This window comes from Anolis sagrei, chromosome 3 (genome assembly GCF_037176765.1).
Source record: "Anolis sagrei isolate rAnoSag1 chromosome 3, rAnoSag1.mat, whole genome shotgun sequence".
In the NCBI taxonomy this organism is placed as follows: Eukaryota; Metazoa; Chordata; class Lepidosauria; order Squamata; family Dactyloidae; genus Anolis; species Anolis sagrei.
This window is the reverse complement of record NC_090023.1, coordinates 237,249,554-237,277,531: the sequence shown is the minus strand read 5'-3', so window position 1 is coordinate 237,277,531 and position 27,978 is coordinate 237,249,554. Positions and strand designations below refer to the sequence as shown.

The 27,978-nt window shown below is 37.7% G+C and overlaps 1 protein-coding gene across 1 annotated transcript; it reads right to left on the bottom strand.

Annotated features, from left to right (window-relative positions):
* Positions 1-85: 85 nt before the first annotated feature.
* Positions 86-27,941, bottom strand: TRPC1 (transient receptor potential cation channel subfamily C member 1). Its single transcript, XM_060767782.2, is given in 14 exon segments — positions 86-3,261; positions 4,490-4,684; positions 6,431-6,632; positions 7,196-7,371; positions 10,273-10,416; positions 14,245-14,384; positions 16,438-16,774; positions 17,503-17,698; positions 19,262-19,393; positions 20,700-20,908; positions 22,628-22,729; positions 22,850-23,004; positions 27,579-27,792; positions 27,795-27,941. Coding segments are annotated over 14 exon segments (2,562 nt in total). The 5' UTR covers positions 27,927-27,941; the 3' UTR covers positions 86-3,033.
* Positions 27,942-27,978: the final 37 nt, after the last annotated feature.

The following is a 27,978-nucleotide window of genomic DNA, read 5'->3' as shown; positions in this document are numbered from 1 at the left end:
CTCTTCTGAGAAAAATCCGAAATAGATTATTTGTAACCATTCTCCCCCCCCCCCAAAGTTACAAAGTTGCACAAGATAAGCATACTTGATAGGATCTTCAATTTATTCAAGAGATAACATTGAAAATACAGATCTTGTCATTTATTTCTGTAAGAAAAATGAATGCGCAAGTTTACAGTATGGCTACACAGTTAAATGAGAATGGAAAATAAGAAAATAGTACTACAAAATAATCTATATATGTTTAACAGGGAGGGTCGCAAAACCATACAGCTCTATCTGGTACATGTGGTAGCAAAAGTAATGATATTCCTGAATAACAATATGCCTTATCCACTAGGTCCAGGCTTTTCACCAGCTATTTTATTTTCTAGTCTTGGAAATAGCTATTCTAACATTTCAACTAATAAAATATAACACGGTATAAAGCATTCATACAATGTAAACAAAATCCTGGATTTCCCTTGTCATTTCAACAATGCAACCAACTTCTTTTCTTATAAAATAACACTGAGTCACATATATGTCCTATAATACACAAAATATATTAGCTTTACATCCAAAAATTGCTATAATAAATTTCCTCAAAAGGAGGAATGTTGACTTAAACCCACCTTTAGTTCAGACACTGTTATCAATTACAACTACTTAGATGACCAGCACCTTTTAGCCTTAAATTTTGCAAGTTAATATTTAAACTAGATATTATCAGTGCCTACATATTTACATCCCATAAAATCAATCCACAGTCTGGAGTGAACCCAATTGCTCTGCAAGTGGGCACACAGCCGACTCTCTTTTTTGACTTGGTGAATGGGGAATTTACAGAAACTCTGTTCTACTCTGGTGCAGCAGGTGAGTTCAAGGGATTGGTGTCCATTGTGCAATCACTTGTGCAACTATAAGATTCAGCATAAATGTGGATTCCCCCCCCCCAAAAGGTACCAAATCCAACAAATTTGAAAAATGAGCTAGAGACAACAACACACTGTTGCCTAGGAGTACAATATTATGTACAGATCAAAACTATCAAATGTATTTAATAATAATAATAACAACAACAACAACAACAACAACAACTTTATTTTTGTACCTGTCTCTATCTCCCCAAAGGGACTCAAGGCAGCTTACATAGGGCAAAATGTGCCTGAAACAACGCATAAAATAAACACACAATACAACAAAAGATAAAACCCACTAGCGTATAAAACAATGATTTAAACTCAAACCAACGCCCAATAACCTATGGTGAGAACTGTCATATAACATGGCCGACCGTAACTAGGAACAGGAATAGGATAGTGCAAGTGGTAGCTCATGAACTAGGGCATGGGACAAAAGTGCAATGCTCTTCCATTAACTGTGGACCATGGAGTTAGACATTCTCAAAGGCTTGTCCAAACATCCAAGTCTTCAATTCCTTCTGGAAGGGGGACAGTGTGGGGCCTCTCTAATATCCCTGGGAAGGGCGTTCCAAAGCTGGGGGGGGGCACCACCAAGGAAGCCCTTTCTCTCATCCCCACCAACCATGCTTGTGACAGTGGCAGGGCCACAAGGAGGGCCTCCTTGACATATCTTAATGCTCGCACAGGAGCATGGGGGGGATGCAGTCACGAAGATAGGTAGAACCAATTGATACAGGGCTTGGAAAACTGCATTTTGTAGAAAACAATGCAAATCCTCAGCATGTTTATTTTCTATTCTAGTAAAATTTGTTCAGATGGATTTGGTATCTTTTGGAAACAAGCTATATAATCATGCTTGTGTATTTTTATGCTACACCATAAATATGCCTAACTAACTATGCACTGTATTGTAGCCATTCTCCCTCAAAGTTAAAAAGACAGGTTTCCACACAATGCTTCAGCTCTAAATTTAAATGCTTGGTATAGATTTTTGGTACTCACCACATTTTCCTGCTGCTCAGGTGAAATTGCTGGTAATTACATAATTTACAATATAAATAAACAAATCACCTGGCATATTCAGAAGCCAAAGCAAAATACATTCAATATAGGAGGCATGAAGGGGAGAGGGAGCTGTATTCACAAAGGATTACCTACAAATACAAAGATCTCACTCTAAGTTTGTCAGATTTTCAATTATATCAGTGCAACTAAGCTTATCGCATCGTAAGTGTGATACATAACTGGTTTGGGATCATAACTTCTATGCTTATACATGCATACCAGCAAAACAATTTCATGTGAAGAAATATTTCAACATGATAGCAAAGTATTATTTTGTAATTTCCTACCCATTTTTACAAATGATGACAATTATCTATATTAATTAATTTTGTGAATGTTGACTTAATTGCAATTAATATTTCTGAAGTGTTTATTTTTAGAGAAGAATGCTTACATTTCAACATTCATATTTGAAATTTGTGTTAAATAATCCACATGAGAGCAACTAATTTTAAGCAAATTCAAGTGATATGAAGGTAAATGACAAGATTCAAATTACCTATTAGAAAGATTATTCAATTTCCATTTTTACATACGGATGAGATCATAGATTCGGTTCCAAAATGCTATAGTCTTTGGTATCATTCAGTGGCACTCAATACAAAAAAAAAATCAAGAAATGTTTATAATAGCAATATGGTTTTTCACTTTTCTGCTGGTCTCCTCTAACAAGTGTTTTAGAAGCTGTTAAGACCTGAACTTTACTTATGCCTTTTAATATTACAGTATTTTGCTGGTGATCACAGTTCTGTTGGTTTTGAACCTAATGCTGACTCCTATATGTTGTGGAAGGAAATTTCAATAACTATTCTTTCTCAATATTGTGGGGGGTGTTGTTAATGAGCTTTGTGAAAGTACACATTTATGCTTAGCAGACTATAAACATGTAGAAAATACGGTATTATTAAAAGTTTCATAAAGAATATGAGAAGAGTACTCTGTTTTCACAACTGAATTTCCTGGCAGCTGATGCAATCATACTTTTAATGATACTGAACTTTTTTAAAAATCTGAGCTGATCACAAAATTATTGGAATGAAAAGGTCTAGGTCTGGCCATAATCTTAGTTTCTTTGATAAAATATGGCATATTTTGAAGTTCGGAAGCCAAGCAAGTCTCTCATTTCATTTCGAAATTTTGATAGGTCTTGCCGTAGTTCATTGAGGTTTTCTACAGTTGCCTGATCAGTACTTTGCATTCTTTGTCTCATAGACGTCAGGTAGCGATGCACTAAGCAACACATCACCTTCTGGTAATTCTCATTCCTCTTTTGCTTCAGATTTTTCCACTCCTTTAAGCAAATAACAATAGTGACATATTAGCTATGATGTGCAAATGGCTACAAGATTTTCCCAGTTAGAAAGCCTGTGTTTTATTGTAAAAGAAGAGTGGGCAGGATGGAACTGCCAACATTGTTTTTCTGATATCATTAATTTAGCTAGAGTTATTTAAACACACGTTTAATGCTCCTTTGAAAATCAAAGGAACAATTGTGTTCCACTTCGCAAAAAACTGTATAATTCTAGCAGAATTTGCTACAATTGACTTGAAGTGGCCACCACTCCTTCAAACTGACCTGCCTCTGTGTGTGTTCTTTACTTTTCTTCTTTTCTGCATTGTTATTGTTATTGTCTATCTCAGGCTGTATTTTTAGGTTTGTTGTACTTACAGCTGTTTAATGTAACCTTCTAGTTTGGTTTCCTCTACCATATGTTTATGCTTTGTACTTAATGACACTTATCAGTATTTATCTGTTCATAAAATGGGTAAATATTTTACAAATTGACTTCTAAATGCTTAATTCCAATCATCATCTGCATATATGCATGCCTGTCATGTTCCCTGCCGGACTGACTGCATTATTTGACATGTATATCACACACAGAAATTTGATAATTATCTCTATATACAAATGTTCCCCATCTTAAGATATATATAGGGGGGGGGGGGGAGAGAGAGAGAGAGCACGAGCACACAATAAGTATAGGATATGCAGGTGAGAAAAATGTGGTGTGTACTTTCAAGAGTAAGTTTCATCCATCCCCAGTGATTTTATCCTCCCTCCCTAGCTGTTTCAGGTTCTGAATTACTTCCTGATTGAAAAAGGCTGCTCCTGAGCCTTAAAAAGTGTGGAAGAGGTGTGTGTCTAAATTGCTGTCATATCCCCAGAAGTATGGGAGCCATAAGAGGTGAAGGCATTTATTTGTAATCCTCTGAAGTGCCAACGGAGGCACAACGTGGCCCTCCTCCAGCTAGTAAACACCAATCCATGCTCTAAAAATCTCAACACATATCAGGAACTAATTCATAACTGAATGGTTCTTAGAACATATTAAACTGATGCAAAAATGAATAGATGTATAACTGTAGAGCAAGCAGTTATAATACCATTTAAGATATGCAGGTTAAGCACCTAAAATGTAATATAGTAAGCAGAAATGCAATGTTGGTGACAAATAACTTATAACTATGAGAATTTGTTTCATTATGACAATGCACTCAATAAATCAGTGTCTTACCTTTAAGCTATTTTGCCGTTTAACTTTACCAGATGATGTATGAGAACAGATCCACTTACTGAGGCTATTAAATAGACAGCAAATAGTCTTAGGAGAGGGAATGATATTAAAAGGTGGAGGTAGTGTGCATTTGTCATCAAAATAGCTAAGCCATAGTTTGGCACGAGCAAATTTCCATTCTTTATCTTCATGATTCTAAATAATTGAAAACAAAATTAAGTTCAGAAGTCCTGGTAAACCATGATTATGTAGTTCAACATTTGGTTAAAGGCAATAATAAGGAAATTTTACATCATAGGCTACTGGCCCACATCTAACCCTCACTATTTTCATACTTGCCTCACTCTTTTCAGAAAGATGGAGACAGCTGGTGAGGGACGAGGGAAGAGATGACTAGTAGCAAATACAAAAATCACATTCTGAATGTTTTACAGTGCCAGAGTCTCTCAATTCTGAAATTGTTATTTATATTAAATCAAAAGTGAATCAAAGTGGTTCTCTAGGTGCTGGATTACAAGTCCCAGCAGCCCTAGCCAGAGCAGCTCGCAATGAAAAGCCACTGTAGTCCGAAAACATATAGAGTTGGCCATCCCTGGCTTCAGTCATTAATAATAAAGATTGATAAATGAAATGATAGAAGAATAGAAGAATTGATAGAAGAATTTATTAGTACATTCACTGAAACTGTCGGTCATGTTAGTTCAGAGGCATTCTGGGCATGGATGACCTCAGAAGATCATCAAACATGAACACACATGAGAATTATTGCACATCACAATTACATCAATAAAACATATGTTGAAAAAAATCAAGAAACCCCTAGAAACAGGTGTTAGGAATGTTCTGTTCCAGGTCATGTGAAATTTATTGCTCTTGAGCACCAGCAGTTACATGCAGCTATTTGTGTACCCAACTGAATGAATTATACGCTTCTAAATGTATTGCCTTCACAATATGACTATGTTTTAAAATATTAAACAGAAAGTCACCGTAACAGAGCTTCTTAAAAACACATTTTAGTCCTGAATGCTAAAGAAAGCCTTTGGTGGGCTCTTGTACTATGACTGCTCTTTAGGGTATACTCTATTCTCTATTAGACCAAATGGGAGAGTGGCATTAGATGTACCTCAAAAACACCGTACTTATGATGTCAAAGCCCATAGATAGCAGATTAACTACCAAAGACACCAACATTATTACAAACTGATTTGGATTATTGATAGCAAAAGTACGCAAAATATCCATGCTTGTGTTGACTAGGAATTTGCAGGAAACCTTCCTGAAAGGCCTGTGTTATAAGTAGAAGAAATATCTACAAACTTCCTTTCCTCTCAAAACTATCTTTGTATTATGGCACTTTTTTCATATCAGGAGTGACTTGAGAAACTGCAAGTCACTTCTGGTGTGAGAGAATTGGCCATCTGCAAAGACGTTGCCCAGGGGACGCGTGGATGATTTGATGTTTTACCAACTTTGTGGGAGGCTTCTCTCATGTCCCCGCATGTGGAGTTGGAGCTCACAGAGGGAACTCATCTGCGCTCTCCCTGGATTCGAACCTCCGATCTATCGGTCTTCAGTCCTGCTGGCACAAGGGTTTAATCCATTGCGCCACCACGGGCACATGAAACAATGGGCAAGCTGATATACCATGCATAAGACAAGATCTTGGTTATAGTCTTAGCAACATCTCTATTTTATGATCTATCATGATGCATAGATGTATGTATATGCATGAGAATATTCCTATGTAATCTTCTAGTTTGGTTTCCTCTGTCATGTTTATGCTTTGTACCAAGTTAACGAGGGTAAATTATGTCAAGCCCGTGTTTCTTTACTCCTTAAACACTATTAAGATTAGAAGTACCAGGGTAGTTCTACTATAAAGAATCAAGAGTCAAGTTTATGCTGAAATAGAATAAATCTTGTTTTAAAAATACTCACTGCTATCAGCTGAAAGCTTTTATGAAGCATCGCCACAAGGAGCTTGGTGAGGACAATCACAACTACAATGTTATAGGTGCCAACAATAACAGCACCCACAAACGACTGCAATTCTTCACCATAACTAAATCTGGTGACAAATACAGCTACATGTGCAAGTGAAAATATATACCAGAATAGGGCAAAGCAAGTTCCAATGAACCTGAAAGAAACAAGGGGAAAGTTGTAACCAAGTAATTCAGAAAGATATGCAAGAAAAAATATTAGCAACCATGCATTCCAGGCCAAATCAATTCATTCTTTATGACAAAAAAATGTTTGGTATCAGTAATATTTGTCATACCACTTTGAAATTTATTCAGTTTAATGTCTGAACTCTGCAATATTACAGCCATGAATTCTTTTCATAGTCCAATTACATCCATTAAAAACTTTATTTATTAATTCAGTGTTGAATCAGACAATGTTATTCACTGAACAGACTTTACAGTTGATTCTCTAGACCATTCGTTCTCAACCTGTAGGTCCCCAGGTGTTTTGGCCTACAACTCCCAGAAATCCCAGCCAGTTTACCAGCTGTTAGGATTTCTGGGAGTTGAAGGCCAAAACATCTGGGGACCCACAGGTTGAGAATCACTACTCTAGATAGAACTGCAATGATAGTAAACCAGGATGATGCCCCTTCTCCCATAAGGTGAAGCCACATTATAAAACCGAACAGCTAGTTTTTATTATTACCACCTCAGACAATGCTTTGAAACTCACGAATGGAAAGTGTCGTTGCTTTGTCGCTCACAGAAGATTCCAGCACAGTCCTTCTCTTCATTCACAGTGAAACCTTTATCATAGAGTTGGGTCAACCCAATTGTGAATGAAAACAACACGAGAAGAAACATTCCAAGAAATTTTCCAAAGTCTTGCAACATCTGCCCCATTGAAATCTGTAGAACATATTCATTTTATTAAATTTAAATTCTCAAGATGCAGCAAGTCATAAGTGTGTATTAGAAAGACATACAAAAACTACGAGGTATAACAGGGAAAACAGATAATTGAATCTAGGTTCTTGTGGGGTTTTTTCGGGCTATATGGCATTGTTCTAGAGTGTTTGCCATATATATGCTGTGATCCACCCTGAGTCCCCTTCGGGGTGAGAAGGGCGGAATATAAATGTTTTAAATAAATAAACAATAAATAAAAAATTCTGGTCAAATTCAAGGCAGTACAAGAGAGTCTAGCAACAGAATCATTACAGCAGTTCTCAACCTGTGGGTCACCAGTGTTTTGGCCTAAACTCCCAGAAATCCCAGCCAGTTTACTAGATGTTAGGATTTCTGGGAGTTGAAGGCCAAAATATCTGGGGACCCACAGGTTGAGAACCACTGCATTACAGTTATATATGAACTGCCAGAAACCCTTAAATGAACATTATTTTTATAATATAAATATATCTTGCTTCTAGGTAGAGTACAACAGACTACAGTCTTATAAATTGTACATCTGAGTAAATACACAAAGGACAGGACTGTGAAATGAATAAGATATTTTAAGCTTTCTATGTTAAATAAAAGGTGTCCCAAAATTGCACATTTTTTGCCACGGTAATTATTTGAAAGCTAAGTAAACATACATTTATATTGTAAAATAAATGTTGTAATAAATATTTAATAAGTTCCAAATTCCATTTTAAATTACAATTCTATATAAGGAGTTCAAATTATCATAGTTGTGCAGCAATGCACTGCTCACGTTCTTAAAGCAAACCTTACTTGAGGATTCTCTTGTAATTTTGTGACACCTGTTTACTATTTGGAACTTTCAATCCTATTAAAGATGTATACATTTTTGAAATAAAATTGCAAAATAATAATTCCAAAATTATAAGATGTTAAATGTCTATATACAATTTTGGGTCACCCTGCATATAACATATAACACTGAAATAAAAGATAAGATAATGAGAAGTAGTATAGCATAGGAGCAATTCATGAGAAGTAGTACCCTTAAGAGAATTACATAAATAATAAGGTACCAAATATCTTTCCAGTTATTAGAGTTTTGCAGTATGGAAGTGCTAATCAGGTTAAAGGTAACTACAATATAGATTTATTTAATTATTTAGATCAATTATATTCATACCAGAAGCGGCTTGCAGTTTCTCAAGTCGCTCCTGACACGAAAAAAGTGTGTTCATAGATAATCACAGATAAATAACTTATCTATATTTGTAGCATGTAGATTTATCCTGTAAAGACCGCTATTACAAAAAGCCAGCCTTCTTAATTATTCACTATATTTAATAAAACTATTTGGATATCAATGTTTTACTAAAATGAATCCAGAGTTCAACAAATCTTATCCATTTGCTAATAAACAAGTAACTGATAATATTTTACTAATAGCTTTTCAAATACAGGTTGAAGATTAAACTACACAATCAAATCTGGTAATTTTGAATGCAAATAAGAATGTGTTATAATAATCTGCTTTTCATTTCATTGATGGAGAGCGGTCTATAGGCACTTTAAGGCTATGACCTACTTTTGGGAAACAGCATGTGGGTTTTTGCTAAGATTATTGCTTAATCTATGGTTGTTAGCAAGTGCATCTAAAGCTTCAGTGTGTCATTGAATGAGGTGCCTGTTGGTTGTTTACCTACCCTGGAATGCTACTTTCACTACAGAGAAGACTAATAAAAATACATGTTATAACTGTATTGCATGAATAAATAAAATGTTATACAAAGAACCACTTCAAAATTAATATAAACTTCTAACAGTCAATGTTTCACCACAGTATTGTTGAGGGTTTTTTAAAAATAGTTTTAATGGAAATTTGTAAAGGGAGTGATTAGGAGAGAAAGAAATATAGATAAATGCTGCAGCTCCATTTCCCAAAGAGTTTAATATTTTTGTCTTTTTCCTTGTGCATCTCATTAGGTAGCTCTAATGAGAGAAGAAGAAGGATCTCTTATTTGTTTATAGTAGAAAGTCAGTATTGTTCTTTGGACAATTCAAACATATTCGTATACATGACAGGCAGTCTCCAAATTACAAACATCGACTTACAAACGACTCATAATTAAGAACAGGGGTGAGACAACAGGAAGTGAGAGAAATCTACCCATCGGATAGGAAATTCAGTTCTGAAAGAGTTATAATGGGGAAAAGGTGTCTCCACTGAAGCTATATCACCAATCATAATTTCCCCAACAAGCCAAATGTTTCAAAATCCAATTATCACAGAGACAGAACATGAAGTGAAATCTTCTGAACAGGAGCACAGAGAGTCAACAAACACAAAGGGAGAGTTAACCCTTCCCTATGCTACCCAAAGCTCTCCCCCCCCCCCCCCCTTCTTTCTCTCTGGCTGGAGTTGCACTTTAAAATGTACCTATTCCAACTTACATGCACATTCAACCTAAGAACAAACCTACAGAATCGATCTTGTTTGTAACTTGGGGACTGTCAGTATTCTATGTCAGCTTCTTTAGTTTACAGTTGTCATAGAGGAAACCAACTCTAAATGAAGCCTGCAAAATCTTATCATAATAACTGGCTATACAAATAGAATGTGTTGCTAATTATTTTGTATCAAGCAACTGTGAAAGGTGCATAAGACAAAATCCCTTTAAGGCTGCTACACACCATTATTAACCATATGAAGTTTCATCCATTTTGAAGCAGACAGTCTTAGTAAACCCACATAACCCAACATTCACCCACAAGAGCTACTGTATCAGCACAATCAATTATTTAGATTCATTTAATTATTAATATAGTGCTAAGGGATGGGAGGGCTCAAACAGTAAACATAGCATTTTTTCATATATAACAACTGACCTGAAGTGGTCCGAGGACAGAGCTTGTTGTATACATGAAGAAAAGTCGAAGATAACTCAGAACATTAGCAAAAGCAAAAAGACCTTCTGCCACGAGTGTAGGATGGAAGGCATCCCAATCTTTCCTCTCAGCAAAATCATGGAACTAGATTTTTAAAAAGAAGTTGAAGTCACTTTAATTTTACAGAGACACAACTGACACTTCTCATAAACCAATAGTATACCAGCTCAATTCAGATAATTCTCCAGTTTTGAATGAGCCACAGCAAGCCTTGAGGGTTACTCATGCCACTTTGCCTGTGAACTTCGTTGTGTTTGAGAGGCAAATATTGCAATATGTTTCTAATTTGTGTGGAAACACATATTTTGTTATTTGTCACAAAGAGAATTAGCAGCTTCTAACTTGTCCCACTCATGAGAAAAAGTGAGTAGAGGACAAGAAGAAATAACACAACATTGTCATTATTACTGTTGTTTTATGTTAGGTTTTCATGTTTTGTAAGGCACTGAATTTTGCTGTGAATATGCTGAAAACCACTTTGAGTCCTCCCAGAAGTGAGAAAAGTGGTATATAAATGAAACAAACAAACAAACAAATAAATAAATAAATACCACATGCAACTACCAGAAAGCTGTAACATAAGATGAATAGTTTCCATCTTTTAACCGTCTACGAAAAGGATTAGCATTGCATGGAAATACCAATGTTCCAGTGATCAAAGAGATTCCCTACTGAATTGCCTATATTCCAATTATTTCTGTCAAGATTATAAGATGGCTTTATTTGAATTAAATTTTATATCTTAGGGAACAATTTTACTACACTAACAACCAAGAACTGAAAGGGTCTTACATGTAAAGCAAGCAGACATAATAGGAAACAAGTTAATCTTATACTCAAAATGCATTTCAGATAGGTGGAAAGTTTGCTCTGAAAATATCAGCTGTACACATATAAGAAAACCTCTTCATATAAACTGGAAAGGATTCTAAACCTTCTACCTGTGCTTTGACCCTGACAATTCCTCACCCACATCAATGCTCCCCCACCTGCTGTTTGACTAGAGAAAAAAAGCTGGCATAGAGTCTAAATGCCAGGACAAACGGCTTCCTTCATAAGAGGAGGTAACTTTTATTGAGACTATTGCATGAAGGAAAGAGTTAAACCCAGTCACAAGCACATCAAAGCTAAACTAGGTTTGACTCATGACTGTCCTTTATGACACATACACAAGCACCTACAGGCACATACTCTATATAATGTGCAATTTGATCATCAGACTACTAAAGCTGTAGATGAACAACTAAAAACTCACAGAAAGTATTGAATATGTGTATGTGTTCTGTGAGATATTTCCAGGTTTAATAGGTAGCAATAAAATATATTGCATTATTTAAGATATCCCACATGACACATGATTAAGATGACTGATAATAGTTTGTTTAGGACCAACAGTTTCTGAGAAATAGGAACATAAATCCTAAGGTTAAAGACATTTGACATGTACAAGGCCTTCCACAAGTCAAAATTGTTGTTGTGTGCCTTCAAGTTATTTCTGATCTGTAATGAGCCCATTCTCAGATTTTCTCGGTGAGATTTGTTCAGAGGTGGATCGGCCATTGCCTTCTCCTGTGAATGAGAGTATGAATTGCCCAAGAGTACCTATTAGGTCTCTGTGGCTGGCTTTGGTTATTAATCCTGGTCTCCAGAGGTACTAGTCCAACACTCAACCCACTGTACTATGCTGGCTCTTGGGGGGGGGGGGGGGAATCACTTTTATCTTGTCTTTTTTCCAAAATGGATTTTACATTGCTCTTCTTCTCCTCTAGTCAATTCATCCTTGTGAGATAGGGTTTCTTGCTGCTATGTGCCTTCAAGTCATTTCTGATTTATGGCTACCCTCACTTGAAGCTATCAGAGAGGTGTGAATGTTGTGACCTTCCTCTGACATAGAGTGTGACTTGCCCAGTGATTTCCTTGGCCAACCCTGCACTTCCAGTGTCCCAGTCCAGTGGCCAAACCACTGCACCACAAGGTTTCTGACAATGCTCAGTCGCACTTGCATCGTCTGGTATACATTAGTGTTTCATGTACAAATTGCAAAGTCACAAAGTGCATTAAATGGAAATGTAAATGACAAATTTATTGAGAGGAAAATCAATAAACACAAAGTAAAGCACTCTATTAATTTGTAACACGTACAAATGAATGAGAACTGCGTTTTCAGCTACCCCTAGCAAATTAGCTAGGCTTTCTTTTAAAAGGCTTTTTTATTTAGCAAATAAAGTGGAAGAGAGATCCAGGGTAATGAAAAATCTCCCTATATTTTATACAAATACATCACATAAATCACCAGGCTCATTTGGTATTCATCATGGTTTCATGTAAAATTGCAAAGCCTTGGTTTAAAGGATTTTGTAGCATACAGCATGCCTATTAATGAAGAAGGGTGGCGGGGGCTGAAATCAGATCACCAGCTGGCTTTTCAGCTGTGCTTCCCCTCATCTAAAATGTCAGTAAGTTAATGATAAAAGGTCAGTACTTCCTATTCCCAATAATCTGCTCACATAATTTTCAAGGTTATACTCTCATAGTGTTCTCTCCAGAAGTAAAAAAACATTTTATGTTTTAAATGCACAGCAAATGTGGTTATTAAATTCTGCTGTGACCATAACCCATTAGTTTAAAAACAGACTCCTTTAGAGAAGCTTTCCAAACATTTCTGTTGGTGACACACTTTTTGGACAGGCATCATTTTGTGAAACAGACATTAGGTTTTACCAGCAAACCAGAGGTTAAACTAACCTCTTATAAGTGAGAGGGATAAACTGTAACAACAAAATATATAGGGACACAACATATCTTGTGAAAATATTTTATTTATATTTTTTAAAGATATGATTCGTAAGATAACAGATATTTCCAAAATTGTTGTCATTCTCATTACATTGGCATGACAAAACACCATGCTGCAACCAACACGCTAAGATGTCACACATAGAATTTGGAAAGCCCTGCTTTAGAGAAAGTACCACTTAATACAGTGGTTCCCAACCGTTTTTTGGCCAGGGACCACTTGACCAGGGACCACTTTAACCAGGGACCACTCTCCAACATCAGTACCAAAAGGGTTTTTGGTCAGTTTTTGGTCAACTTTTGGTCAATGTTTGATTTAGTTATTTGTGGTGCTGATTCAGAAAACTGCATTGGATAGACCACACCAGCTCTAGTTTCTGATACAGAACATATGCCATCCAGTAGTTGCCATCTGCTTGCCCACAGAAAACCATATTTAATAATCTAGAGCTGATGTGATAGTAGTAATATTTTGTGGGTAGTAAGTCTCTTTCCTCCCAATATCCCTGTTGCCTCAGCACTATAAGGGGGTTTCATGAGCCAGTTGCTCTCATTGCCACGTGGTTTCGGGGCAACTGTGTAGTATTGGTGAGGACACAGACCCCATTTTTGTTCTTGTGGACCACTGGTGGTCCATGAACTACAGGCTGGGAACCACTGACTTAATACAATATTCAGACCTGCTTAATATCCAGAAAAACAGCACAAAATGATTTGTACTGTACATACTAAGCAGAAAATCTGGGCCTCTTTCATTTTACAATGTCTGCATAACATACTATATTGGTAAAAAGTAGATGGCCTGGTTTGAGATAGAATATAATTGATCTTCTGCTAAACTGTAAAGTTCATGTCTGTTTTCAACAAGTAGTATAATGCACATGAAACATATTTGTTTCCCCTAAAAAAAAACCACCTAAATTAGCACACCCCAAACCTAAATACAGACTCAACTTAATGCTCACCCTTCTGCCTTATTCCTTGGGATAAATACAAAGACAATATTTTAAAGAGCTATCATAAGGCTTTATTGCTCCCTCTAAAAAAAATTGAGCAGAGGGAGGGAACCAAAGTGATTTTACACTTGTGTCAACAATCTACAGCATTGATGCTTACCTTGTTATGTGCAACAACTTTCAGGGCAAAAGTTGCAAAATAGAGTGAATTCATGACAAAACTAAGCTGATTTCGGGATTCATCCAAAAAGTCTTCTAAGCCCTCATACCAGAGTCTTTTAACATCTGACCATACCATTCCTGTGAGTCAGAAAAAGAATATAGTCAATATGAAACAATGTTGCACAAATATTTCAGCATTTTCTCCCTATTTTGTATCAGATGCATACTTCTTCAAAGGTTAGATGAGGAATATGGTCTAAATCCAATTGTTAGCCCCCAACTATACTTAAGTTCTGACTCAACAGAACTTCAGTATTGAGCTAAGTTGTGTAACTCAAATTACCTACCATTATTCTTCTGTCACTAGTAATATTAAAAGATGCTGTCCCGAATTCTCCTTTCAGTCCCTAGTACAGATTGCCCTTCAATTCAGTTTACTTACATATTGATCCACCATTTGACAATAGCTTAAATTAGTCAAGTTTCAAACATTTCTAGACAATTACTATAAGAATTACAATTCTTCAAGCAATTCAGGACAGGGCTGTGTGGTACACTTTTCATTGTGATTTGTAAATTTTATTTTAGGCTGCATTTTAATTTAATGTTGTTTACATAATTGATCATGTTTGTGCTGTGATAGTATTTTTCATTATTTTAACACTACTAGGAGCCAACATGAGTCCCATTTTTGACAGAAGGTCTAGATATAAATCCAATAAAAATACCAGTAATACTAGAAACATACATAGTTCCAAACAAGTGAAAAATTAAACCATAAATTTAAAGTATTATTGGAACACTTTGCTTCTCATAAAATGAAAGGCATGGTTTGTACTTTTATTTGTGCCTAGAAAATCACTGCAATGAAAGTTGGTTTTTAAAAAGCAAAACTGAAAAGTAATTGTCTGTGTGCTCCCTCTACTGGTTCTGTATTTCCCACAGCTAATCTACAAATCATTTCTGGAAATTCAAAAATTCAGGGGTTTGGAGGAACAGAGATTTGTGCACATGTTGTAAAAATGTGGATGACCAGTCTCCATTTGTTCCACACACCCCCAAACACACACAACCTAATTTCCATAGGGATTTAGATTTTTTTCAAAAACAGTTTGGAACACAATTACATGGATATATAGGACACTTCATAAGATTACTGCAAATGCAGTAAAGACACACACTGCTTTCTGTTGTCCCACCATTTAAGGCCTTTTATGTACTTGTCCTGAGAGTTAGTTCGTGCAATATTTTCTGCATGAATAGTATGTATACTTCACTAGACAAAAGCACGTGTTTATTTTATTGAGGTAGAGGGCAATATTTGTTCATTCTCTTTTTTTCTCTCATCAACTCCTGGTCCCTGAAGTCACCAGATGAGATCCTATTGATGCTACACTGGCCTGCAGTCCATTTGAAGGCCACTCAGACCAGAGGTTTCAGGATATTAGTTCTTCCTCTGTGGAATACCTATCATGAGAGGTCATATATGCATATTGCTTTTCTTCTGTCATCATTTGAACGTGTTTTTATACAAAGAAGCTCTCCTGACTAAATTATTACTCATGGTTTTACTGGGGTAATTGTTTTGATATTTTAAATATATTTCTCTTGCTATTTAGATGCTTTAACTGTGTGTAATCTTTATAGCCATAGACCAGTACAATTTAGTTCAGAGCTGTACAAAATACATATAAAACCACAAATGGGCATAACATGTAGACTGAGATTCTGCATTGTTAGATACAACTACAGTGACATAGTTCCCTCATTGTATTTATATCTGATTCCGCCCCTCAAAAACTACCATTTGAGTCTGGTACAGGCTCAACTGAAGAGTTTCCAGGGCACAGCAGATCAGGGTGCTGGGAAATTATGTCTGCAGCATTTTCCTGATTATTTATTTATTTATCTATCTATCTATCATGTCAGGAGCAAACCAAACAGTTGTATTGCATTTTTTAACAAACAAACAAACAAACCACAAAATTTGCAAGCTTGGTAGTTGATTAAATGTCCTTAATATTCCTGATTATAGGACATATTAAGAACATGTTTAATGGCTCTAACTACATCATAATCAATCACACCTCCAGAAATGTAAATCTTGTAAATGATATCCTAAACCTGGTAAAATGCAACATTATTTCCAGAAACTGACAGAACAATAATTTTGTACCAGTCCTATACTTACCAATGAGCCAGAGTATTAAAAGGTAGTCTATTCTCTCCAAAGCTGGCCCCATTGTGTTTTTTTTATCTTCATTGTAGACAACCGAGTACAAGTTAAGTAACAGCAGAAAAGTGAAATATGATGCTCCATGAATAATGAACTTCATAAAAGGAGTGTGAATTATTCGGCCTATTCGAGATTTGGGGGCCAATAAATAACAAAAAGATAGCAGTGGCCAAAAGAGGCCAACCGTTAAGACAGTCAAAATCTTCTTGAATGTGTGTTTGCGACGGTAACCAGCCATTTGTCCAAACCAAACAGTATTGAGAAATTGTTGGCAATTAGACTGAGAAACGAACTGCAACAGGAAAAGAAGTTTATGTTAATAAAAGTTGCCAATGAAGGCTCAAGCTCTGTGGAAACCCATAAAGACAGACAGAAATAATTAGATTGCAATGTGAAGTAATGTGAAATATGCTTTTAAAAAAGTTTAAATTTTGAATGCAAAACTGTTACCTAAAAGTTACCTAAAACAAGTTACCTAAAACTCTTAAGTTCACTTCAATGATTTAATATTTTATGTTTTTGCTAGAAAAATAGCAATTCAGTTAAAACCAAAACTTAAATGTCATCTTATCCATGGCTCCCTATTCCGCTATATCTTAGTGACATCACCTGGAACTCTGTATTTACAACTGTAGCTGAAAAGCACACCTCCTATTTACATGAAGGACTATGTTCCCAGAGATATTTAGGATACCAGAAGACTTCCTTGGCTATAATCTGGCAATATGTTTTGGCTTTTCTTCCAACAATAGGAACATCAGATTCCACCACAAATTCTGGTGAATGATAGTCAGATATAAAAACACATCAAACAAAATAATTAGAATGTTGAAAACAAAACTTTGAAAGTGATCAAGTGAAGAACTGCTATTAAGAATAACATCTTTGCTTGACTCATTTTTTTCCTTCAGTCTACCAATGTAAGTGCAACAACTATAGTACCATTGCATATTACCAACCAAAGAAACAATGCCATTTATTTTGCATCATTTTTGCAATAAATTAAAGGAAAAGACATACCTCCTTTTGATTATACCTAATAGCAAGCTTTAACCGACTCAAGTTCATTCTTTCTTCTAACAGTCCCCTTTTATCCACATGCTCATCACTTGCCGTATGGTTTAGAATAACTTCAAGTTCCCGAGAATTCCGTGCTTGGGCAAGCAAATCTTTAGCAAATGTTTTACATTGCTGGGCTAACTCATCGTAATCATTTCTAGGAAATAGGGAAGGTGAAAAATACAAACATATTTTTGATATGAACATCAGGGTAAAAGTGCAAATATCTTTCCTGGATCTAGAGCAAATGCCAGACTTCAAAAACGAAAGCTATTTAAATAGATTTAAGCCAGTTTCCTTTTATGTAATCAATATATCATCAATGACGCATACTAATATTGTTGCTCTAAACTTTCCTACACACGGATTTAATAATAAATATTTGGATATATGCACTATCCACTATTTTAAATATGCAGTGTTAAAGACTCTCTAAGGTAGCACAAATAGTAGGTCCCAACATAGGTCAGAAAACACTGTAATCAAGTTTGTTGCTGTTTATTCATTCAGTCGTTTCTGACTCTTTGTCACCTCATGGACCAGCCCATGCCAGAGCTCCCTGTTGGCCAACACCACCCCAATCTCCTTCAAGGTCAATTCAGTCACTTCAAGGATACCATACTCTTGGTCGGCCCCACTTCCTGTTTCTTTCCATTTTCCCCAGCATCATCTTCTTCAAGCTTTCCCGTCTTCTCATTATGTGGTCAAAGTACTTAATCTTTACCTCTAATATCCTTCCCTCCAATGGGCAGTTGGGTTTTATTTCCTGGAGTATGGACTCATTTGATCTTCTCACAGTCCAAGGCACTCTCAGAATTGTCCACCAACACCACAGTTCAAAAGCGTCTTTCTTACTTCGCTCAGCTTTCCTTAGGGTCCAGCTCTTGCATCCATAGATTACTATGGGGAATACTATTGCTTTAACTATGAGGACCTTCATTGCCTGTGTGCTGTCTTCTACTCTTTTCTATTTTACTGAGATTTGTCATTACTCTCGTCCCAAGAAGTAAATGTCTTCTAATTTCCTGTTTGCTGTTTCCTAGAAATAGGAAGAAGAAATCCATGTTTTCTCCCTCTGTTTGCCAGTTATCAATCAGTCTGGTTGTCATCTTCTTGGTTTTTTATGTTTAACTGCAACCCAGCTTTTGCACTTTCTTCTTTCACCTTGGTTAGAAGGCTCCTCAGCTCCTCCTTGCTTTCAGCCACCAAAGTGGTATCATCTGCATATCTAAAGTTGTTAATGTTTCTTCCAGCAAGTTTAACTCCAGCCTTGAATTCATTAAGCATCCATTGCTTTTAACTAAAAACTAAACACTTGCGTCAATGCCAATGGATCCTAAAAAAGATGAGTTAAGATTGAATTTCATGCTGTGTGGTGGATGATGATTTACATGTCAGTAGAATTGTGAATCCACTCCAGTTTTCAATCAAAATTTTAAAGTAGCTATCCAAGGTATTAAGTCTATTATGGGGGATAGGAATCAGCACCTTGGATACATCTTTTAAAGAACAAACTGCAACCTGAACTTGATTTAGGATTCCAACAACAAGGAAATCAACAGCTGCTAATGCAGATTAAACAGTTTTAATTGAGTATTTGCAATCAATGCTTGTTTCTTAATAATTTTGATTTTGTTGTCTTACTGACTCATAGTATGCATGAAATCAATGATATGTAGAAAAAGAAAATAATAATTCCGGGTCAAGTTTTAATCTGTACCTGAATTCAACTTCTACGAGACTTAGTTCTCTTAAATCCGCACTAAGTTCAAAAGCTCTCAAAATTGGATCCTCTTCTGTCAGCATTATCAAGGCAGGACTGGCCAAACATCGATAAATATCAAGACGGAATCTATAATGAAAATGTTGAAGAACTCATCTTAAGAAAAACAGTTTTTATTACGATCAGAGTTTTAAAGCTCATGATTTGCTTGTAATTCGCTTAACTTCTACATAGAAAAAGACATATGACAATAGACGCAAAGGTGAACTCTGCCTCTTTGGAGATGTTTAAATAGAGGTTGGATAACCATGTCTTAGAGTGCTTTAGTTTTTTAATCCTGCATGGCAGAGTTGGGTTGGATGGCCTTTACAGGGCTTTCCTGCTCCATATCTTATCTGCATGTCCTAGAAAATAAGTGAAATTACTTTTTTCCCTCCAGCCTGAAGAAAAAATATTGATGGAATTACATTTAAGAGTTATCATGCCTAGTAAGTAATGGGATGCAACACAATTACAAATCAAACTGTAGGCTATAATGACTTCAACTAATAATTTCAAAAGAATGCACACACAGATAGCAAAAAGCTGTAGTTAACTCAAAGAAAATGGTCATTATATTGAATGCCAGACCCCCAAATTGCAAATATAATAATGCAGTATAACATGAGAAGCTGGTCGTTATGCTAGTTGCTATCTGTAATCCTACTGTGATAGGTTAATAACTGTGTCCCATAGAACTGGTTTCCTGCTGAGATTGTAATATACTGTATTCATTTACCAAAGAGTAGGATTAATTGCAGTTAACATGGCTTACTTCTGATTAGAATGTATAGGATCACGCCATGACAAGCCTTTAGGATAGAAGAGCCTCTTTAGTCTTATTTCTATCCTGCCCTACCAAAATTCCAATATTCCCCCCCCCCCCCTTTTGGTGCTGCATTCTAATATCACATGATAATAACATGCAATGGGAACAGAACCACTTTGCGCCTTAATGTTGTCCAATATCTCCTAAATCACCAAATATATGTAACTTTAGCCAGAGACTGTTTCCATATCAAGACAACTGGCTGTCTACTCACTCCCATTCTAAGCATTGTATTATAAGCAAAAAATGACAAGGTGGTACACAACAGCAAAAGCTCCTAGTGAGGTCAACATACTTAAATATTACTGAAATAAATTGCTTAGAAAAATCACAATCCCATTCTCAGTTCAGCAGATGCATTGCATACCTCTCACTTCAGTAAGAAAAGTCATTACTACTATTCATTTTAATAAGTTCCTCAAAACATAGAAGCAGAAATATTTGTACAAGTCTACCTATACACATATATAATAACAATTGATTCTCTGTCTATTTAAGTGCCATTTAAATTTCTATCTTACGTTGAAGTAGGGATGAAATTTCATGCATGAATAAAGAGCTAATTACAGTAACCTGGAGTGCCGTAAGCTATCTTTTTTGTTCTTGGCTGTACACAGCGTGCATTCACAGCCCACAGCATGTGGTTTTGGTAACGACACATCCTGTTTTAACAGCATAGTAAGGATTTCATAGTTATTACGGTGAGCCGCTAAAATAACAGGTGCCACATCCATGGTTGTTGAGTATTCTGGATTTTGAATACGTTCCATTAATTTCTGCAAAAAGAAAATAAATTAAGTTTTATGAATTGTCCATTTAGAATTGAAATCTTAAACCAGTCTAAAATTATAAACATTCTACTTCTGGGGATCTCATATTTTTACACTCAAAAGTATCTCATCAGAATGTTCTTTTTGAAAAAAAAACCCCCCAATAAGTACATTTTATCCAACAATACAATTTAAAGGAGGCACCCCACTTAGAACAACATCCTGAATCTGTTTAGATACATTTAATGAGCAATTCAGTAGTTGTTCTAATTCAGTTCACCAATGTAGGCAGAGTTTCAACAAACATATGCTTTTCCACATCCTATAACAGAAGGGGGTACAATCTATTGGTCTGAAGGTCCACATGTGATATCAGTTGCTGAGTTGGGGCTACATGGGCATAGGTGCAAAGAAGCCTTCACATGTGAATCTTCCCTTCCGCCAGGATTTCAGGGCATAGGGATGTGGAAATTTAAACCTCTTCTAAATGCTGCTAAAATCATAGAACAAGATCAAAGGACAATTTAAATAAGTGCTCCTCAAAGTGGCGGCCCATGGACTGGAGCTATTTTCCAAGCCATCAATTTCTGGCCTCAGGAGAACCTCCAGGAAAGGAAGAAACAACTATAGCAAACAGGAACAAATATAGTTCTGGGCCCTGGTGGGTGGGGAATGATGGTCCTTCATAGCAGATAGTTAAAGAATAGTGCTTGTTCATTTTTTTCATTAAATTTCAGAGAGTATTTTCAGTTGAAAATCTCACTACATGTAGATTGATTGTTTATATTTTTGCATCATTTCAATTTGTGTACACATGAGATTTAATTCTCTCCTCCACTGCCATTTCCAACTTGCATGCCTCCCACTGTTGGTAGAAGTCGAAAATGTAATAATTTGGTGGAAGCTATGATAAAAGCTCTCCCTCTATCCCAATTCAGTGTTCAATTTCTTTACTACTATTACCACAAAAGTTCGCTATTTATTTAGCACATTTATACCCCAACCTTTATTTAAAAGGTCTCCCAAGGTGAAATGTCAGGAGGGAATGCTTCTGGAACATGGCCATACAGCCTGGAAAACTCACAACAACCCAATCTCCCAAGGTAGCTTGCAAACTGTTAACTTGACAATTCCTTACCATCAGGCTTGCAATTTAAAAAGATATGCAACAAAAGGAAATGGCAGTGGAGGAGAGAATTAAATCTCACTTGTACACAAACTACACAAAGCTCTCTTTTGAAGCAACAGTAATTGAAATGATGCAAAAATATAAACGATCTATCAATCTACATGTAGTGTTTTCAACTGAAAATACTCTCTGAAATTTAATGGAAAAAATGAACAAGCACTATTCTCCCTATAATATGCAATGGGAACAGAACAAAACAGAATCCAGATCATGATTGGGTTATTCTAGGTCAATCTATGTACCCAGGTTTATGGGATATCAATATTTTTAAATCTTTATCATTTATGGCAAGAGTGGGCAAAATGTGGTCTTTTAGCAATCGTAGACTACTACAGTTTCCATCACCTAGCCAGAATTGTCATTGGTGAGTAATTTTGGGAGTTGCAGTTTGACCTCTGGAAGACCTTACTTTCCCATCCTTGCTTCAAGAATACAGGCTAAAAGAAAGCTGTCCCTAATCAAGAAAGTCGTCAATTAGCACTTAATATGGGGATTTGGATACAGCATCTGTACATGTAAATAAAATCAATACTAACAACAATTGTTGGTCTACTGGTTCGTTTTGGTCGATGATTAAGTAGTATATCCACAGCTCCCACAACTTCTGAGTCAATCGCCACCAAAAGTGCATCTGTGGACTAAAAATATGAAAGGAATAACAATGAACTGCACACAATTACATATTTTTAATTTTAAAAGATGGAATTATTTTTTTCCTCCTCAACAGACTTTAAAAAATAAATGAGCTTTCACAGTACCTGGCAACCATAGTCCAGAAGAAGCTGTAGTATATCTAGATTCTCATTTTCAATAGTTATAGTAACAGCATTTCTTCCTAGGACATCTACACAATTTATGTTCATATCACCAGCGCAATTCTCTTCCAAAAGTTTCTTCACCATGTAATAATCACCTAAACGAGTAATGCACAAAGACCTATGGTACTATTTCAGGATATTTTCCTTTGTAAATAGTCTTAACATCTTATGAGATATTTATCAAATAAATCACTTTTTATTTTAATAACATCACAACCAACCCGTTAATGAACCATCCCATCCCCTACAGCAGTGGTTCTCAACCTGTGGGTCCCCAGATGTTTTGTTTTTTTTTTTTGCTTACAACTCCTAGAAATCCCAGCCAGTTTACCAGCTGTTAGGATTTCTGGGAGTTGAAGGCCAAGATGTCTGGGGACCCACAGGTTGAAAACTAATGAGAGCCGTTCAGCAGTGGAACTCTCTGCCCCGGAGTGTGGTGGAGGCTCCTTCTTTGGAAGCTTTTAAACAGAGGCTGGATGGCCATCTGTCAGGGGTGATTTGAATGCAACATTCCTGCTTCTTGGCAGGGGGTTGGACTGGATGGCCCATGAGGTCTCTTCCAACTCTTTGATTCTATGATTCTATGATTAATGCCCTACAGACTTAGTGCGATGCTCTACAGGGCCACAGATACTTGTTTGATTCAGAGAAGGCAAATTACTTTTGCAGAAAAGAGATATTTATGAAGACTGCATGTGACACATGAGGTATACAAACATGTTTCAATATCCTAAACACATTGTCTAGTAGTTTATCAAAATATATTCATTTCTAACATTCCAACAGATACTTAAGTGAAACTCGACCTGTAATGCAATTTGCTCATCAGTCATTTTCAATATACAGTAGTGTATCACTTATCCAACATAAATAGGAGGGCAGAACGTTGGATAAGTGAAAATGTTGGATAATAAGAAGGGGTTAAGGAAAAGCCTATTAAATGTCAAATTATGTTATGATTTTATAAATTAAGCACCAAAATATCGTGTTTTACAGCAAATCAACAGAAAAAGCAGTTCAATACATAGTAACGTTATGTAGTAATTACTGTATTTACGAATTTAGCACCAAAACACTAAAATGTATTGAAACAGCTGTGGATCCGGGTGGGAGGCAGATTGTGTTGGATAATGCAGAACGTTGGATGAGTGAAACTCTACTTGTCATTGCTGAACAGATTGGAGAGATGGGCCAAAGCTAACAAAATGAAGTTCAACATTGACAAATGCAAGATACTCCACTTAGGCAGAAACAATGAAGGGAACGCATGGCTTGAGAGCAGTACGTGTGAAAAAGATCTTGGAGTCTTCATGGACAAGTTACTAATGAGCCAATAATGTCATGCAGAAGGAAAAAATGCCAATGGGATTTTGGCCTGCATACATAGGAGCATAGTGTCTAGATCCTGGCAAGTCATGCTATCCAACTATTCAGACCACATCTGGAATACTGTGTCCAGTTCTGGGCACCACAGTTGAAGGGAGATGTCGACAAGCTGGAATGTGTCCAAAGGAGGGTGACTAAAATGATCAAGATTCTGGAGAACAAGGCCTATGAGGTACAGCTTAAAGACCTGGGCATGTTTAGCCTGCGGTAAAGAAGGCTGAAAGGAGACATGATGAGAGCCATGTAACAAGATGTGAGGGGAAATCATAGGGAGGGGGGAGAGAAGTTGTTTTCTGCTGCCTTTGAGACTAGGACACGGAACACTGGCTTTAAACTACAGCAAAGGAAACTCTACCTGAACATTAGGAAGAACTTCCTAACTGCGGGGGGTGTTTAGCAGTGGAACTCTCTGCCCCGGAGTGTGGTGGAGGCTTCTTCTTTGAAGGCTTTTAACAGAGGCTGGACAGCCATCTAAAAACTTGGCTCTTGACTATTTGTATTACGAACTGTGAGATTGCAGTTGTATTTTACCCCCCCCCCCCAATACCCCTACCCTATTTCCCTGTGTCTCCATGGTATTTTTCTTTTTTTATATATGTGTTTGAAAACTTAATAAAGAATATTTTTTAAAAAAACTTGGCTCTTCCAGTGTGCCTTTGGAGAGTGACCTCATATTTTTTCCTGTTGTCTTCTCCCTCAAGTTGTCCTCATACTGCCCTTCCCCTCACCTTTTTCTAAGGCCTGACTCCACTGTTCTGTCCTCCACACACTCCTCCCTTACAAATACATCTTTTTCATTGTCATCTCATCCAGGGTTTTTTCACTTTATGTGTACATTTGGCCCGCCTATTGTGTGTGTTTGTTACTGTATCTTGCACTGCTCTGTTTTTTTCTTATGTTCACTTATGTTATTGCCTTATTTTATTGTGTTGTTGTTTTTGCTGTTTTGTATTCATTTTATTGTAATTGTATTATCGGGCTTGGCCTCATGTAAGCCCCGGGTCCCCTTTGGGGAGATGGATAAAGATTATTATTATTATTATTATTATTATTATTATTTGAAACACAACAAGATGAGTACACAGTAGACACTCTGCTAGCTGTTGAATTGGATCACACGTCGGACACTTCCCAAGTGTCTAGGACTGTGTGATGTATCGGCGAATAATGCATGCAGATCCCAGTAAGGTGGCCTTCTGCAACTGGCAGATGGTAATTTTGCCAGCGTCGATTGTGTTTAAGTGCAGGCCAAGGTCTTTAGGCACTGCACCCGGTGTGCCAATCACCACTGGGACCACCTTGACTGGTTTATGCCAGAGTCTTTGCCGTTCGATCTTTAAATCCTCATATTGTGTCAGCTTTTCCTGTTGTTTCTCTGCAATCCTGCTGTCACCTGGGATTTCGACATCGACGATCCATACACGATTGTGAGGTCAGGAGTATTATGCTCCAGAACTCTGTCTGAATTCGGAAGTCCCAGAGGAGTTTGGCGTGTTTATTATTATTATTATTATAATTATTAATCATCATCATCTGTTGGGGGTACTTTGAATGCGATTTTCCTGCTTCTTGGCAGGGCGTTGGACTGGCTGGCCCACGAGGTCTCTTCCAACTCTATGATTTTATGATTCTACTAGCCGTCCCCTGCCACGCATGTGGCCCACATGGGGGTTCTGTGTGGGAGGATTGGCCCAATTCTATCATTGGTGGGTTTCAGAATGCTCTGTGATTGTAGGTGAACTATAAATCCCAGCAACTACAACTCCCAAATGTCAAGATTCTATTTTCCCCAAACTCCACCAGTGTTTGCATTTGAGCATATTGAGTATTCGTGTAGAGTTTGGTCCAGATCCATCATTGTTTTGGGTTGTTGTAGGTTTTTTCGGGCTGCATGGCCATGGTCTAGAGGCATTCTCTCCTGACGTTTCGCCTGCATCTATGGCAAGCATCCTCAGAGGTAGCGAGGTCTGTTGGAACTAGGAAAAAGGGTTTATATATCTGTGGAATGACCAGGGTGAGACAAAGGACTCTTGACTGCTGGGGCTAGGTGTGAATACTGACCACCTTGATTAGCATACAATGGGCTGGCTGTGCCTGGAGCAAACTTTTGTTGAGAGGTAATTAGATGTCCCTGCCTGCTTCCTCTCTGTTGCTGTCATTGTTTTAGTCCTCAGTGATCTCTGAATGTAGGTGAACTACACCTCCAAAACCAAAGAACACGGCCCACCAGACCCTTCCAGGATTTTCTGTTGGTCATGGGAGAACTGTATGGAAAGTTTGGCCCAATTTTCTCATTGGTGGGGTTCAGAATGCTCTTTGATTGTAGGTGAACTATATATCCCAGCAACTACAGCTCCCAAATGACAAAATCAATTTTTTTTTAGTGAAGGACATACATTGGGTTGTTAGTTGTCTTATGTCCAAATTTGGTGTCAATTCGTCCAGTGGTTTTTGAGTTCTGTTAATCCCACAAAGTCAAAGCCATGGTATTCCCTGTAGTAACCTACGGATGTGAGAGCTGGACCTTAGGGAAGGCTGAGCGAAGGAAGATGGATGCTTTTGAGCTGTGGTGCTGGAGGAAAGTTCTGAGAGTGCCTTGGACTGCGAGAAGATCCAACCAGTCCATCCTCCAGGAAATAAAGCCCGACTGCTCATTGAAGGGAAGGATACTAGAGACAAAGTTGAAGTACTTTGGCCACATCAAGAGGAGACAGCAAAGCCTGGAGAAGGCAATTATGCTGGGGAAAGTGGAAGGTAAAAAGAAGAGGGGCCGACCAAGGGCAAGATGGATGGATGGCATCCTTGAAGTGACTGGGCTGACTTTGAAGGAGCTGGGGGTGGTGACGGCCGACAGGGAGCTCTGGCGTGGGCTGGTCCATGAGGTCACGAAGAGTCGGAGGCGACTGAACGAATGAACAACAACATATATTTATTTATATATATATTATTTATATAGACTGTATATATTTAGTTGTGTAATTGGTGACCTGTAATTTTACAAATGAGGCTGTTAGGAATTGTGGGTGTTGAAGTCCAAAACACCTGGAGGGCCGAAGTTTGCCCATGCCTGATCTACAACGTTGAGTTAATGCAGTTCAATACATCCTGCCAAGAAAAGCCCACCAGAGCTCGGTCTCCAGGAAAGGGAAAGCCAGGCAGAATCCAAGGCATGGCGATGAGGATGGGGATAACGAGGGGGATGTGAAGGAAGGGAGGGAGGGCAGGTGCGTTGCTGTAGGCGGGGCCTGCCAGGCCGGGCGAGGCCTCGGGCCCACCTACCTACCTTTGTCGCAGGCGAGGAGGAAGAGCTTCTCGTCCAGGGTGGTCTCCTCCTTCACTTGCCGGACATCCTTCAGCGCCAGCAGCTTGTTCGGGGAGGCCGAGGCCGACGGGTCCGAGCTCTGGTAAAGGGCCGCCATGGCGCCGGGGCCAGGCAAAGGCCCATCGGGGGAGAAGGCGTCGCTAAGGGGCCTCCTCCTCCTCCTCCTCCTCCTCCTCCTCCCTCACCAACAGCCGCGAAGGGCGTCGCCGAAATCCGACGGAAAACGCCAGCGACGCTGGAGCTGTCAAAGCCAAGAAGCGAGGCTCGCGCCGCTGTCACCGCCGCGCATGCGCAGAAGGGCTCTCCCATCCCTTTCTGCGTCTGACGTGATTTCTCCTCAGCTTCTGCTTTTGGAAGGAGG